This window comes from Chionomys nivalis, chromosome 7 (assembly GCF_950005125.1).
Source record: "Chionomys nivalis chromosome 7, mChiNiv1.1, whole genome shotgun sequence".
Classification (NCBI taxonomy): Eukaryota; Metazoa; Chordata; class Mammalia; order Rodentia; family Cricetidae; genus Chionomys; species Chionomys nivalis.
The window spans coordinates 65,582,741-65,595,602 of record NC_080092.1 but is presented as its reverse complement, the minus strand read 5'-3'; the positions used below and the strand labels follow the sequence as shown (position 1 = coordinate 65,595,602).

At 47.1% G+C, this 12,862-nt stretch overlaps 1 protein-coding gene across 7 annotated transcripts in view; it reads right to left on the bottom strand.

Moving 5' to 3' along the window:
* Positions 1-12,862, bottom strand: part of Myo19 (myosin XIX) — a 33,626-nt gene that overhangs the window by 13,478 nt on the left and 7,286 nt on the right. For 5 of the 7 annotated variants that reach the window (XR_009057384.1, XR_009057386.1, XR_009057385.1 and 2 more), the window contains exons 6-14: positions 12,102-12,215; positions 7,474-7,606; positions 6,044-6,113; positions 5,364-5,466; positions 4,712-4,808; positions 4,513-4,589; positions 2,490-2,580; positions 1,977-2,148; positions 41-114 (exon numbers count right to left, since the gene is read on the bottom strand). Coding sequence is in view for 4 of the 7 variants with exons in the window: in XM_057774051.1 (XP_057630034.1) it covers positions 41-114; positions 1,977-2,148; positions 2,490-2,580; positions 4,513-4,589; positions 4,712-4,808; positions 5,364-5,466; positions 6,044-6,113; positions 7,474-7,606; positions 12,102-12,215 (931 nt within the window). In the remaining 3 variants the exon portion in view is untranslated. Of the gene's footprint in view, positions 1-40; positions 115-1,976; positions 2,149-2,489; positions 2,581-4,512; positions 4,590-4,711; positions 4,809-5,363; positions 5,468-6,043; positions 6,114-7,473; positions 7,607-12,101; positions 12,216-12,862 lie in introns of those variants that run through there. The other 2 variants (XM_057774054.1, XM_057774055.1) reach the window with 2 other exon arrangements.

Genomic DNA, 12,862 nt, shown 5'->3' with positions numbered 1-12,862 from the left:
TGCTTTTCAGGAGGGCCCGTGGCAGGGTGAGCCTTGCTACCTATGAAGGCAGTCCACGAGTTGGAGTCTGCACAGATGCTGCTGTTGATCACTGATACCAGCCAGTCGAACAGCCTGTTGATGGGAAAGAGTGGGATTGGTGAAACTGCTCTCCCAGGAAGGGTGCTACAAGCTAGAAGGCCCTGTGTTCTGAACCTACTGGGCCAAAGGCTAAATCCTCTTGTTTCTGGTTTATGCAGTCTTGACCTACTGCAGAGGCAGGCTCTAGACATATACATTTCCAGGTATACAAAGGCCTGAGCTGTCCTCATAGCATGACAGCACAGGATAGCACAGGCTCCTGGGTCTGCATTAGTCATGAAGCCCATCACAGCTGATGCTGTGACTAGCAGAGGCTACTGGCAGGTCCCAGTCAGGTTAGCAAGGAGCCGACTGTATTGAATTCCCCTGAAAAACGCTTAAGGAGCTGCCACATCCTACTCAGTCCCAAACAAGTGGTCCCAAGTCACAAGAATAATGGCATTCTCTACTCTGGAACTGTCACTAGCCCACAGAACATGAAACTTCTGGGAGCTGGAGAGATGGTTCAGAGGTTAACAGCACTGGCTGCTCTTCCAGAAGACCCAGGTTCAATTCCTAGCACCAACATGACAGTTCACAACTGTCTGTATCTCCAACTCCAGGGGATCTGACACCTTCACATAGACATAAATGCAGGCAAAAAAAAAACCAATCCAAGCCGGGCGATGGTGGCGCACGCCTTTAATCCCAGCACTCGGGAGGCAGAGGCAGGCGGATCTCTGTGAGTTCGAGGCCAGCCTGGTCTACAAGAGCTAGTTCCAGGACAGGCACCAAAACCACAGAGAAACCCTGTCTCAAAAAACCAAAAAAACAATCCACATAAAATAAAAATAAATAAGCTCATTTAAAAAAAAAAGAAAATGAAATTTCAATACAAGCTGGCAACAAGCATTACACGGTTCAGGGACTTCTTTCCTACACATTGCCTTCTCCTACACCAGTAGGAAACAGAGCCTATATACAGACTCTGGAATGGAACTAGCAACCCCTGCTAAATATCTTTATTTAGTAAGTAGTAACACAAACTTTTAATCACAGCACTGATAGTGAGTTCCAGGTCAGCCAGAGCTACATAGTGAGACCCTGTCTCAAAATAACCCTCCAAAAACAAAAGTCCCCCAACTTTTGACTTCAAACCTTCTTTGAGGCAGCAGTACCTGTCTCTAGTTGCCATGGGCTCAGGAAGACTTCAGATTCTTGGCTCTGAACAGGGTTGTCCAAGATCTCACATGCGCACATAGTGGTCATGGATAATCTCGGTACTCTGACCCCGACAGCCTTTACAAAGCTCTCTGGAGGTTCTCAGAACTCAAGATGAAGTAATCCTTGACCATATGGTCCAGAGGATGGAGATGCCTATGTCATGTCCCAAGAAAGGAAGGCCAGGACCCACCTTCCCTGATGTGCTGCTCATGCCTGCTACGTGTTTTGTTGGCCCTGACTCTGAGCTGAGTTCTGGCTCTGCTGCTGTCTCTCCAACTCCCCAGGTGAATAACCTTAGGAACCAGGGTGCAGGAGACAGACTGATACCACTCAACAGTCTGAACCTGTGCTGTAAAGGAGATCACCTTTGGGGGGCTTGCTTTGCCAAGGGAAGCTGAGCAGGCCTTCCTCACCTAGGCTAAGGTCAAAGCAGGCTCTTGTACTTGAACAATGAGCTGAATCTAGGTCAGGAATGTGGCAACTTCACCATTCAAAACAAGCACAGAGGCCAAAGGCAGTGTTTAGGGCAAACCTAGGAACTATGCCCTGCCATCTCCTGGAGTCCCAGCAACTGGTCTGCTTTATTCAGAACCCTCCATCTTGGGCCTCCATCCATTGCCTGACAGTGTTTAGTTCAACCTCAGACAGTCTAAGAACCCATGGGAAGTGAAGACCCAGGGTGAACTGCTCACCGTGCATAGATCAGTTTGGCCAGACAGTCTCTTCGGGTGTCACACTCAGCTCGGGAGCACGGCTTCCGGAACACTTGCTGCTGCTTGCCTGCCTTGATGGTTCGAATCTGCACAGTCTCCAGCAGCATGTTCTCTGAGAGCTGCAGCAGTGAGGCTGATGTCCTGACAGAGGCTGGGAGGAGAGTCCTCCTTAAGCAAACACCCTCCATTGGAACTGAGTGGATGGAGGAAGCCTAGGTTCTAAGAGGCTTGCCACAGGCCTCCTTACATGGCAGAGACAGGACCTGAAGTCACAGTATTACAACTGGACAAATAATTTTTAAAGCACCTGATCGATTTTCTCATTGTGAGACGGAGAAAACAGTGCTGGTAATTATCCACTGCAGGCCCGTCAGCAGAGGGCTAATCAAGGGTGCCAGACTGAAAGTTCAGCTTTCAATTTCCCACCACACCTCAGTAACGGTAGTCACTCTCCTGTCAGGTGCATCCCACCATACCATCCTTGTCTCTCACCTTTGGAACCATCCATCAGTTGGCAGGGCTGGGCTTCATCCTCTGAGTCAGCAAAATGGACATTGCCAAGGTGCAGCAGTCCAGCGAGGACCTGAAGGCAGAAGGGGTGGTCAGGAATCAGGGGCTTGAAAAAGCTGATGTCACAACAGAGGAGGAGGGGAGCTCCTGATGACTGTCCCAGTGTCTACCTCTGTCAGACAAGATTTCATGTTAGAACATCCCAATATAAGCTCTTCCACATCCTATGAGGTACATGTCACGAAGATGCCCGTAACAGAGATGGGAGAGGTTAATGTTGAGCCTAGGCCAAGATTAGAGTCTAGGCAGTGAGACTTCAGACGCCTCCCAGAGCAGCCAGTAGGCCCTGCCTCCATCCATCCTCTGTCCCCCTTCCTCTCTCTTCATGAACAGTCCATGTGGGGGTACTGTTCCCTTAGTTATGGGCCAGTGTCATTTCTGCCTAATGGGGCTTGGGCATGGCTTCCTGGGACCCTTTCTCAGCATTACTGGACTGTGATAGTAGGTGCTACCCTTCTGCCTTTGCTTTCAATGATTTACAGAAGTAATTTCCAGAAGTTATGATGGCAAGGAGAACACTTGGTAAATAAGTTTGGAAACCCTTGGATCTCATATTGAGAGAGCAGAGCCTTTCCTGCCATTGTTGTCTGACCCCAGACAGATAATTTCCATAGGCTATTAGTCTTCTGGCTCCAAACTACCCTGGGAGAAGGCAGCTGTGCCCACTGGGCAGCATGGCTATGGTATATGGTACAGGGTCATAGCAATTTCAGTAGAATGGATGAGCCTTGCCCTGGGAAAACCACCTTCCTGATCGTGGCGTCTTTCCAGCCAAATAAGAATGTCTTAACACCCCCAAACAGCACTCATGCCCAGACAGACTCCTACTGCTCTCACTCCCTCTAGCCTAGCTCCATGTACTGTCCTTCTGCACAAACTCCTACCTAGCAGAGTCCATACTGGGTCTGATAGCTCAGCTTCCTCAACAGCATGTGGAGGCCACCAATATCCCCATCTTCCTTCATGGCTTCCCTGTCTGTCCTCAGCCCACCCTATACACTGCATCCGGTAGCTGTAGTTGAGGAGTAAGGGAAGCAATTGGTCTTCAGCAAAGGTAGAAAGGCAGTGAGGAGAAGGCTAGCTCACTGGGCTCCCAGAGGGAGAGGCAGAGGACAGAGTGGAGGAAGAGGTGGGCACTGGAATGACAATGCCTGGAACTAACTTTATCACTTAGTTGTGTCTTGGGTAGGTTTCTTTTCTTTTTCTTTCCTTTTATTTGCTTATTTTACAAGACAGGGCTTCTCTGTGTAGCTTTGGAGCCTGTCCTGGAACTTGCTCTGTAGACCAGGCTAGCCTCAAACTCATAGAGATCCGCCTGCCTCTGCCCCCCGAGTGCTGAAATTAAAGGTGTGCACCACCACTGCCTGGCTCAGGTAGGTTTCTTTACCTCTGATTTTCTCAAGTATAAAATGGAAATAATCTCCATGCACAAAAGATTGTTGATAAAATCAAGTGAGCTAAGAGGTGTGAACATAACTTCTAAGCTTTAAAGTATTAGACAAACAAGGAAAGATTATCCCTCTATTCTTGTCACTGTAATAAAACCTGCCCTAAGGTCCTTGTACTCTGGGAGTGTGAGTCACTGTGCCATGTTCATTACTAAGTTCTTTTTTTTTTTTTTTTTTTTTCCCCGAGACAGGGTTTCTCTGTGGTTTTGGAGCCTGTCCTGGAACTAGCTCTTGTAGACCAGGCTGGTCTTGAACTCACAGAGATCCGCCTGCCTCTGCCTCCCAAGTGCTGGGATTAAAGGCGTGCGCCACCACCGCCCGGCAATTAGTAAGTTCTATATGGTGTGTCACTGACCCTATGGCCCAGCTCCTTGGATATGATCCTGTGAGGCCTGAAGTCCTAGACACTTGTGGAGAGAGAGTCCCCAGTCCAGGGACAATCCATGAAAAGGGCTACCATCACCTCTAAGTGTAAGTAGCATGGCTTTTCTTCTGACCTTAAAGATGTTGTTCTGGGTGGGGGTGTCGATGCCCAAATGGAGCATGGCCTCTCTGGTCAACTCGAAACAATCCTCTGAAAAGAATCCATGTCACAGCCCAGTGGTCAGCAGGGTCAGTGCGGGAGGGAAAACAGGCCCTGGGCAGAATGGGTGGGGCTTTGGGGTCAGTCTAGGGTACCAAGAATGCTCCTCCTACCTTCCAAACTATTTTCTGGATTGGGTAGCCAGGAGAAGGCAGCTCCCTCAGGGAGGTACCACTGGAGTCTTTCATCCTGGGTGGCTCCTTTGCAAATCTGCGGAGTGAGAGGACATTCAGGCCTGGGATTAAAATGAGGAACAAGAAATGGCAGCAACATTGCCAGGCTAAGAGTGCCCCAAAGTAAGCGCGGGGCATGGGGTGGGATGTCTCCATCCTGATGGACAAAAGCTGTCTTCCTGGAAAGCAGACACTCTGACGCAGAATGCATGACTCTTGCTGGGGTACATCCCCTTACCTAAAGAAGCTCCTAGTCTGGGTGCAAGGAGCCCTACCAATGCCCTGGTGAAACCCAGTCCAGGAAGGAATACAATCCCAGAACAGCTCTCAAGCTGTTGTGGGAAACTGTTTCCATCTTAGAAGGGCCCCCAGTCTAAGGCAGGTGATATGGCTTCCATTTAGAAGACAGAGTCCCTGCCTAGAGGGCCTTCTGATGTGAAAGAGGCAGAAAAACATACCTCTAGGCACAAACTGTGCCTGGTGAGCAGCTCTGCTTGAGAGCAAGCGAGGGGCCAGGTGTGGAGCATGCTGGGGTGGAGGGATGAGCCACCCAGTCCTGCTTGTGGCAGAGTGTACTCCACCTGGCACAGACCTGGTAGAAGATGTGGAAGTTCCTCTCACTGGAAGCCTGACAAGCCACACGCGTTTTCTCTAGGAGGTAGGTCTGGACCGCAGCTCCCGTCATCTGCTGGGCTCTGGCACACAGAGGCAGAGCGTGTCATTATTCCTTCAACCCATTGCCACCTAGCAAATCCCTTCCAAGCTTTTCTTGGGTTGGGAACATCCTGAATGTCCTTGGGAAGCCAGGTACAGTAGCCAGGAGGAGCATGAGTTCAAGTTAACTTGGGTTCTGTGAGACTTTGCCTCAAGCAGCAAACTCAAAATGTCTTTGAATGTTCTGGGGTATTCTCTTGCATGGAGCTCAGGTAGGCATGGCAAACACCTCTGCATTATCACTTTGACCCATCTCAAGGTAGGAGCTGATGCCCTAGCGCAGCGTTATATCAAAGAGGCATTTTAACAAGAAATTTCTGAGCAAGAGAAGCCAGCATGAGCACACAGGCCCTAAGAACACTAAGGTCACAGAAGCTGTGGTTTTCTAGGTTAAAAAAAGTCACCTCAAGAGTTCACTGTGCTCAAGAAACCTATACACACAATGTACAAGCTACAAGTAGAGTTTCGCCCATGGGGATGACCCAGGCTGGTGGCTGCCCCAGCTGCTTCCACTCCCCGTCTCTGCTGTCCCATGCGCTGGATGGCAGTAGCTATTACCTGTTCAGTTGGAGCTGGATGAACTTCCCAAAGCGACTGCTGTTGTTATTCCTCAGTGTGCACGCGTTCCCTAGAGATCACATCTGTGTTTATACCCACTCCCCCAGGTTTGCAGAATTCTCATGAGCAGCTGTGGCTGTTCCTATCTCTAGTCACCTAAAAGCCACTTGGTTAATTTCCATGTCATGGCGGTCAGGATTGAGGAATGGGCACTAAGGCTTTGGTAAATGGGGTTCAAGAAATTTAGAAGTATTTCCCAACTAGGAACAGGAATGAGTAAGCCTAGGCACAGTGGGGCTGTTTTTTATGTGTATGACTGTTCTATCTGCATTCATGTGTGTGTACCACGTGTATGCCTGGTGCCTACAAAAGGTCAGAAGAGGTGGTTGATCCCTTGGAACTGGTTATAGGATGGTTGCGAGTCACCAAGTGGGTGCTGGGAACTGAACTCAGGTCCTGTGCAAGAGCAACAAATGGAACTTGCCCTGTAGACGAAGCTGGCCTTGAACTCACAGAGATCCACCTGCCTCTGCCTCCTGAGCGTTGTCATTAAAGTTGCGCACCACCACTGCCTGGCCTGGAACAAATGCTTTTCACTACTGAGCCATCTTTCCAGTCCTAGTCAGGGACTTTCTGCTCTAACAGGAAGAGGTGAAAGCAAGTTGTCACTATTGGTTTTAGACACAGGTACAACATGTGGACTCGAGACCCAACATGGACACTATGGTTATGCCAGGTAGAGTGGTGTGCGTCTTTAATCGGAGGTAGAGGCTGGCAGATATCCAGGACAGCCAGGACTACATAGCAAGACCCATGTCTCAAAAACAAAAACAAAACAAACAAAATAAATAAATCAAACCAAAACACTCCACCCTCAAAATAAAGCTATGCCACCTTTGACAAATTTCCATTTTGGAACATTAGGAAACTGAATGGAGCGATAAGATTGGAACCAGATAAGCCAAGACACTCTGTCCGACTGCTTTATATAAGCCAAATGGCAACACTTGTTGCAGATGCTAGGCTTTACCAATGAGTTATATCCCCATATGACAGCACCTCTAATATAAGGAAGCTGAGGAAATCTGGAAAGGGGTTGGGACTTAGGTAGTGAAGGACAGTCATTCTCAAGCCCAGAGAGAGCAGAGAGAGGTCCTTCTTTCTTCTTTTTTTCTTTTTTTTTTTTTTTTTTGTGGTTTTTTGAGACAGGGTTTCTCTGTGAAACAGTCCTGATTGTCTTGGAACTCTGTAGACCAGGCTAGCCTTGAACTCACAAAGATCCACCTGCCTCTGCCTCCTGAGTACTGGGATTAAAAGTGCACCACCAGTGCCTGGCCAGAGAGAGGTCTTAAATCACTACCTGTTTCCTAGAGGTGGCGAATCCCAGAGGAAATAGAACTGGGATACAGTGCCGAGGACACCAAGCTCACCAAAAGCTTCCATAACAGGGTTGGAGTTCAGGATCCGCTGCTCTATCCTCTCTGCGATCTTGTGATTCTCACAGGAAGAAGGTGAGGCGGCCACCACAGCATAGAACTTCATCAGGCAGCGGGATGTCCATGTCTGCAGCAAAAACAGCCACGTGGACAGTGTCCTCACCCTCACTCCTTCCAGTCACGTGGACAGTGTGCTCATCTTCACTCCCTCCCACTACAGAACCTGAGAGGTGCCCACTAGAGTGCTTTCCTTCATCATGTGTTGCTGCCTGCCCAAATTTGTGAAGAACGCTGCATTTAGCTGTGGCCTTGGGCAAGGCATTTCCCATCTGTAAAGTGTGGGTGCACACCTCTGTGCCTCTCAGCTCAGAAGATGCACTAAGGAAAGAGGCTGGAGTACAGGAGAAACACCCTCCCCACACCCCAAGCTCAGATTTGACAGGGTACTCCCCATCTCTGAGGCCTAACAGCTGTAATCCTACAGTAAACTTTCTGTATATTTTCTTACAAAGCCCCGGAGATGCAGGGTTTATATCTGTTTTTTATTTATCATATCTAGTTTATATATTTATTTATTGGTTTCTCTGAGTAGTTTTACAGCCTGTCGAATAAATTACTCTATAGATCAGGTTGGCCTTGAACTCACAAAGATCCGCTTGCTTCTGCCTCCCAAGTTCTGGCATCAAAGATGTGCACCACCATTGTCCAGTTCTCTCTCTCTCTCTTTCTCCCTCCCTTCCTCCCTCCCTCCCTCTCTTTCGTTTTTCAAGACAGGGTTTCTCTGTAGCTTTGGAGCCTATCCTGGAACTCAGAGAGATCCGCCTGCCTCTGCCTCCCAAGTGCTGGGATTAAAGGTGTGCGCCACCACCGCCCAGCTCTTTATTTATTTTTGAGATAGCATCTCACTACGTAGTCCTTGCTAGCCTGGAACTTTCTTTGTAGACCAGGCTGGCCTTGAGCTTAGAGAAGTTTTCCTGCTTCTCATTTCCCAGTGGATTTACACTATCCTAGCCTGACAATGGTGGTGCACACCTTTAATCCCAACCTGGTCTACAGAACAAGTTCCAGGACAGTCAATATTACACAGAGAAACCTTGTCTTGGAAAAAAAAAAAAAGACATTACATGTCCAGCTACATCTACCTCCACCCCTAACACAAGGTTTCTCTGTGTAGCCCTGGCTGTCAGGGAACTCACTCTGTGGTTAAGGCTGGCCTTGAACTTACAGTACAGGGGGAGGAAAACCTTGAATTCTGCTTTCCCTGCTCTCACCTCCCCAGGGCTAGGATTATAGGTGTGGACCACAATACACAGTTCATTTATACCTCCTGCGTGTTAGGTAATCACTTTATAGCTCAGCTGTATTCCAAGCACTCGCCCCACCCCTTCCTAACAAATCCATTAGGTTGGAGGCACTCACTCATTTCCGTTTTCTGTAGACTCAGAGAATTTTTTTTTTTTTTGGTTTTTCGAGATAGGGTTTCTCTGTAGCTTTGGTGCCTGTCCTGGAACTCCCTTTGTAGACCAGGCTGGCTTCGAACTCACAGAGATCCGCCTGCCTCTGCCTCCCGGGTGCTGGGATTAAAGGCGTGCGCCACCATCGCCCGGCCTCATCTTTTTTTTTTTTAAAGATTAGTTTATCTAATTTTATGTGTATAAACATATGTATGTGCACCATATGGGTATAGATTTTAACCACTTTTCAAAAGTAGTTTGCTGGGAATGTGGCTCAGTGGTAGAATATGTGCTTTGCATATATATGATCTGAAGCTCAATCCCCACACCTCAAAAACAAAAACAGTCCTTGGAATTCACTCATTTTTTTCTATTATTCTGTTTTCTATTTTATTATTTTTCACTATTGACTTGGGGTTTGATTAATTATTTAACTTTGCTGGCGCTAAGAATTGAACTGAGGGCCTTGTGAACGCCAAGCAAGCAGTCTATCACTCAATCAGTAATACTCTCAGTCCAATATGCAAAGAAGTTGAGTTCCAGTGTTCGGACTGAACCAGGCAACTTAGTTTTCCTTTTTGTTTAAGGTGTGTTGTGGATGGAAATATGTCACCCAATTAATATGGGGGCAGGAGAAGAAATGGCCCTCCTCCTGACTATACCTGGAAGTAGGCCTCCCCCTCACTAAACAAACAAATTAATAAATTTTATATCCTGTCCACAGAGAAGTAGGTACTTTTTAAAGTTTATTTTATTTTAATATGTGTATGTCTATTGCCCATGGAAGCCAGAAGAGGGCTGAACTATGTAAGTGAGTTCAAAGCCATTCCGGTCAACTTACCGAGACCTTGCCTCAAAATTAAAAAATAAAATGAGAACTGGGGATGTAATAGAGTTCATTGGTAGCAAGCCTGCACAGCATATTCAGGGCTCTGGGTTTAATCCCTCATACAGAAAAAAATACAAACAAAACAAAAGGCCAACAAGATGCTCAACAGGTAAAGGCTCTCACTGCCAAACCTGATGATCTGAGTTCTACCCCTAGGATCCACATGGGATCCACATGGTGGAAGAGAGAACTGGTTCCTAAAGGTTGTCCTCTGACCTCTACATGTGTATTGTATAGTGCTGCTCCACCCACAACTAACTAATTAAATGTTAAATACAAAATAAAACCAAAAGGCAGGCCTAGTCAATGGCCATAACAGCTACTCGGTGAAACGTTATTGAGCTGTTTGCATTAACTTTTTTTTTTGAGACAGGATTTCCTGTAGCTTTAGAGCCTGTCCTGGAACTGACTCTGCAGGCTAGGCTGGCCTCGAACTCACAGAGATCCACCTGTCTCTGCCTCCTGAGTGCTGGGACTAAGGCACATGTGTTGATCTTAAGTCAGGTTCTACCTCAGTCCCAAGTACTCTTGTGAACAATTCTTTGTCCAGGAGCTGAGTTTTCAGGTACTTTGCTGAGCTATGGCCTCTCTAACTTACTATGTTCCTTTGTTTAGAGACTAAGGTCAAAATGTATACTGCATTTCTCACCGTGCTCATCCCCATAACATCTATGCCTAGTCTGTAGTCTAGAGACCAGGATGTGCTTAATGTTCAGTAACTCTTTGATAGGTGAATGTAGGCAACAGGGCTTACAGTCCAAAGAACCCCTCAGACAGTTCTGTGGAAAGGGAGAGGCAGCTGGTGAGTGGTGGAAATCTTTGTTTATGCAATACCTGACTCATCTGCTGAGGTCTTGCTATCTGTAAGGCCCTCTGGCTATACCTGGAGCTTCTTATACACTGCCTTTGCTATCACTGACAACTTCAATAGGGATTTAGCTATTTTAAATATTTATTATTTTTTTTTATTTCATGTGTATGGGTGTATGTCTGAATGTATGTCTGCATCACATGGGTGTAGCGTCCATAGAGGTCAGAAGAGGGCTTCGGATCTTCTGGAACAGTTTCAGATGATTATTAACCATCGCATGGCTGCTGGAATTGAACTTGACCCTCTGTCAGTACAAGAAGTGCTTCTTGCCGGGCGGTGGTGGCGCACGCCTTTAATCCCAGCACTCGGGAGGCAGAGGCAGGCGGATCTCTGTGAGTTCGAGACCAGCCTGGTATACAGAGCTAGTTCCAGGACAGGCTCCAAAACCACAGAGAAACCCTGTCTCGAAAAACCAAAAAAAAAAAAAAAAAAAAAAAAAAAAAAAAAAAAAAAAAAGAAGTGCTTCTTTTTTTTTTTTTTTTTTTGGTTTTTCGAGACAGGGTTTCTCTGTAGCTTTGGGGCCTTGAACTCACAGACATCTGCCTGCCTCTGCCTCTCGAGTGCTGAGATTAAAGGCGTGTGCCACCACTGCCCGGCTACAACAAGTGCTCTTAAACAGCTGAGCTGTTTCTCCAGCTTCAACTCCAGTAGGCTTTCGTCTCTTCCAATCTTTTTCCCACAGTAAAACCAGCTACTTTTTTTTTTTGTTAAACCAAAAGCAAGAGGGTTTATTTGGCTGATATATCCTCATCACAGTCCATAATAAAAAGAAATCAGAGCAAGAACCTGAAAAACCAGCTACTTTTGGAGGAGCGCCACCATGTGCCAAACATGCCACCAAATGCCTTATGTGTACTGGCTCCTGTTTTGTATTATGTTTACTTCATTTATTTATAGATAAAGAGTTTCACTATGTAGTCCAGGCTGGCTTGTGGTCCTCCTACATCGCCTTTGCCTTCTAAATCCTGGGATTACAGATGCGTGTCATCATGTCAAACAACACAGGCTCCTTTATGTTCACAGATAAGTCCCATGCAGGTGCTGGCTCTCTATTACCTTCCATTTCAGAAGGGAAATGACTGATGCCTGTAATCTTAGTAGTCTTTCAGAGATGATATACCTGATGTACCTCATGCTGGGTTCCCCAACATCTGACTGCTATTTCTAGGGACCCCCAGAAGCACCTCCAGTGAGAAAATAAAGGTACAAGGGGAGGAGTGTCTCCCCAGGGTGGCGGCAGAGCCAGCAGTGGAGGCTGCTTCTGACGTCTAGTGCGGTGCTGGTTGACCTGGTTCCAGCAGCTTGCCTGTGAATGACTAGGCAGCCACTGATGACACAGACAATGGTCCTCACCTTTGCGCTCACCTGGCTAGGTATAAGGGACAGGATAAGAAACTGGCACTTCTACCTTTCCAGCTCCACTCTCTCCACTGACCACGATGGACTGGTTGATTGGCTCAATCAGGCTCTTGACGTTCCTGTAGGTCTGCTCACCCACTGTGAAGATGTGGGGTTTCAATTTCTGAAATATCAAAGAGTGGATGGTCATGTGAGTCATGTTTTCAAGACTGGTTGATCCAATGACAAATTACACCAGGAAGCTACCAGGAGTAGTGCTAGCATGTTTCCTCCAAAAACCCAAAACTCCTGTGGTTGATTCATCCACCAAGGTTAGGTTCTCTCAGCATGGATGCAGCTACCTTCCAGCACTCTATGACCTTAATACTTTATGCTCTCATCTGACTTCATTTCTTTAAGTTAAAAAAATTATCTTATGTGTATGGGTGTTTTGCTTGCATGCATGTCTGTACCATGTGTGTAGTGCCCTTGGAGGCCAGAATAGGGCATTAGATATCCTGGGACTGGAGTTAAAGATGGCTCTGGGCCAACACGTTGGTGCTAGGAATTGTTTCCTGGTTTTCTGGAAGAACAGAAAGTGCTCTTTACCACCGAACTATTTCTCTAGCCTCCTTCAAGGCTCTTATCTCCCCTGCCCCCGACAGGCTTTCCCGTAGCCCAGGCTGGTTTAGAACGTGCTATGGATAGCTGAGGATAATGAACTTCTGGTCCTTTTGACTCTACCTCCCAAGTTCCACTACACCTGGCTTATGCAGTTCTGGGGCTGGAACTCATATCTATGTATATTACGTGAGCACTTGACCAACTGAG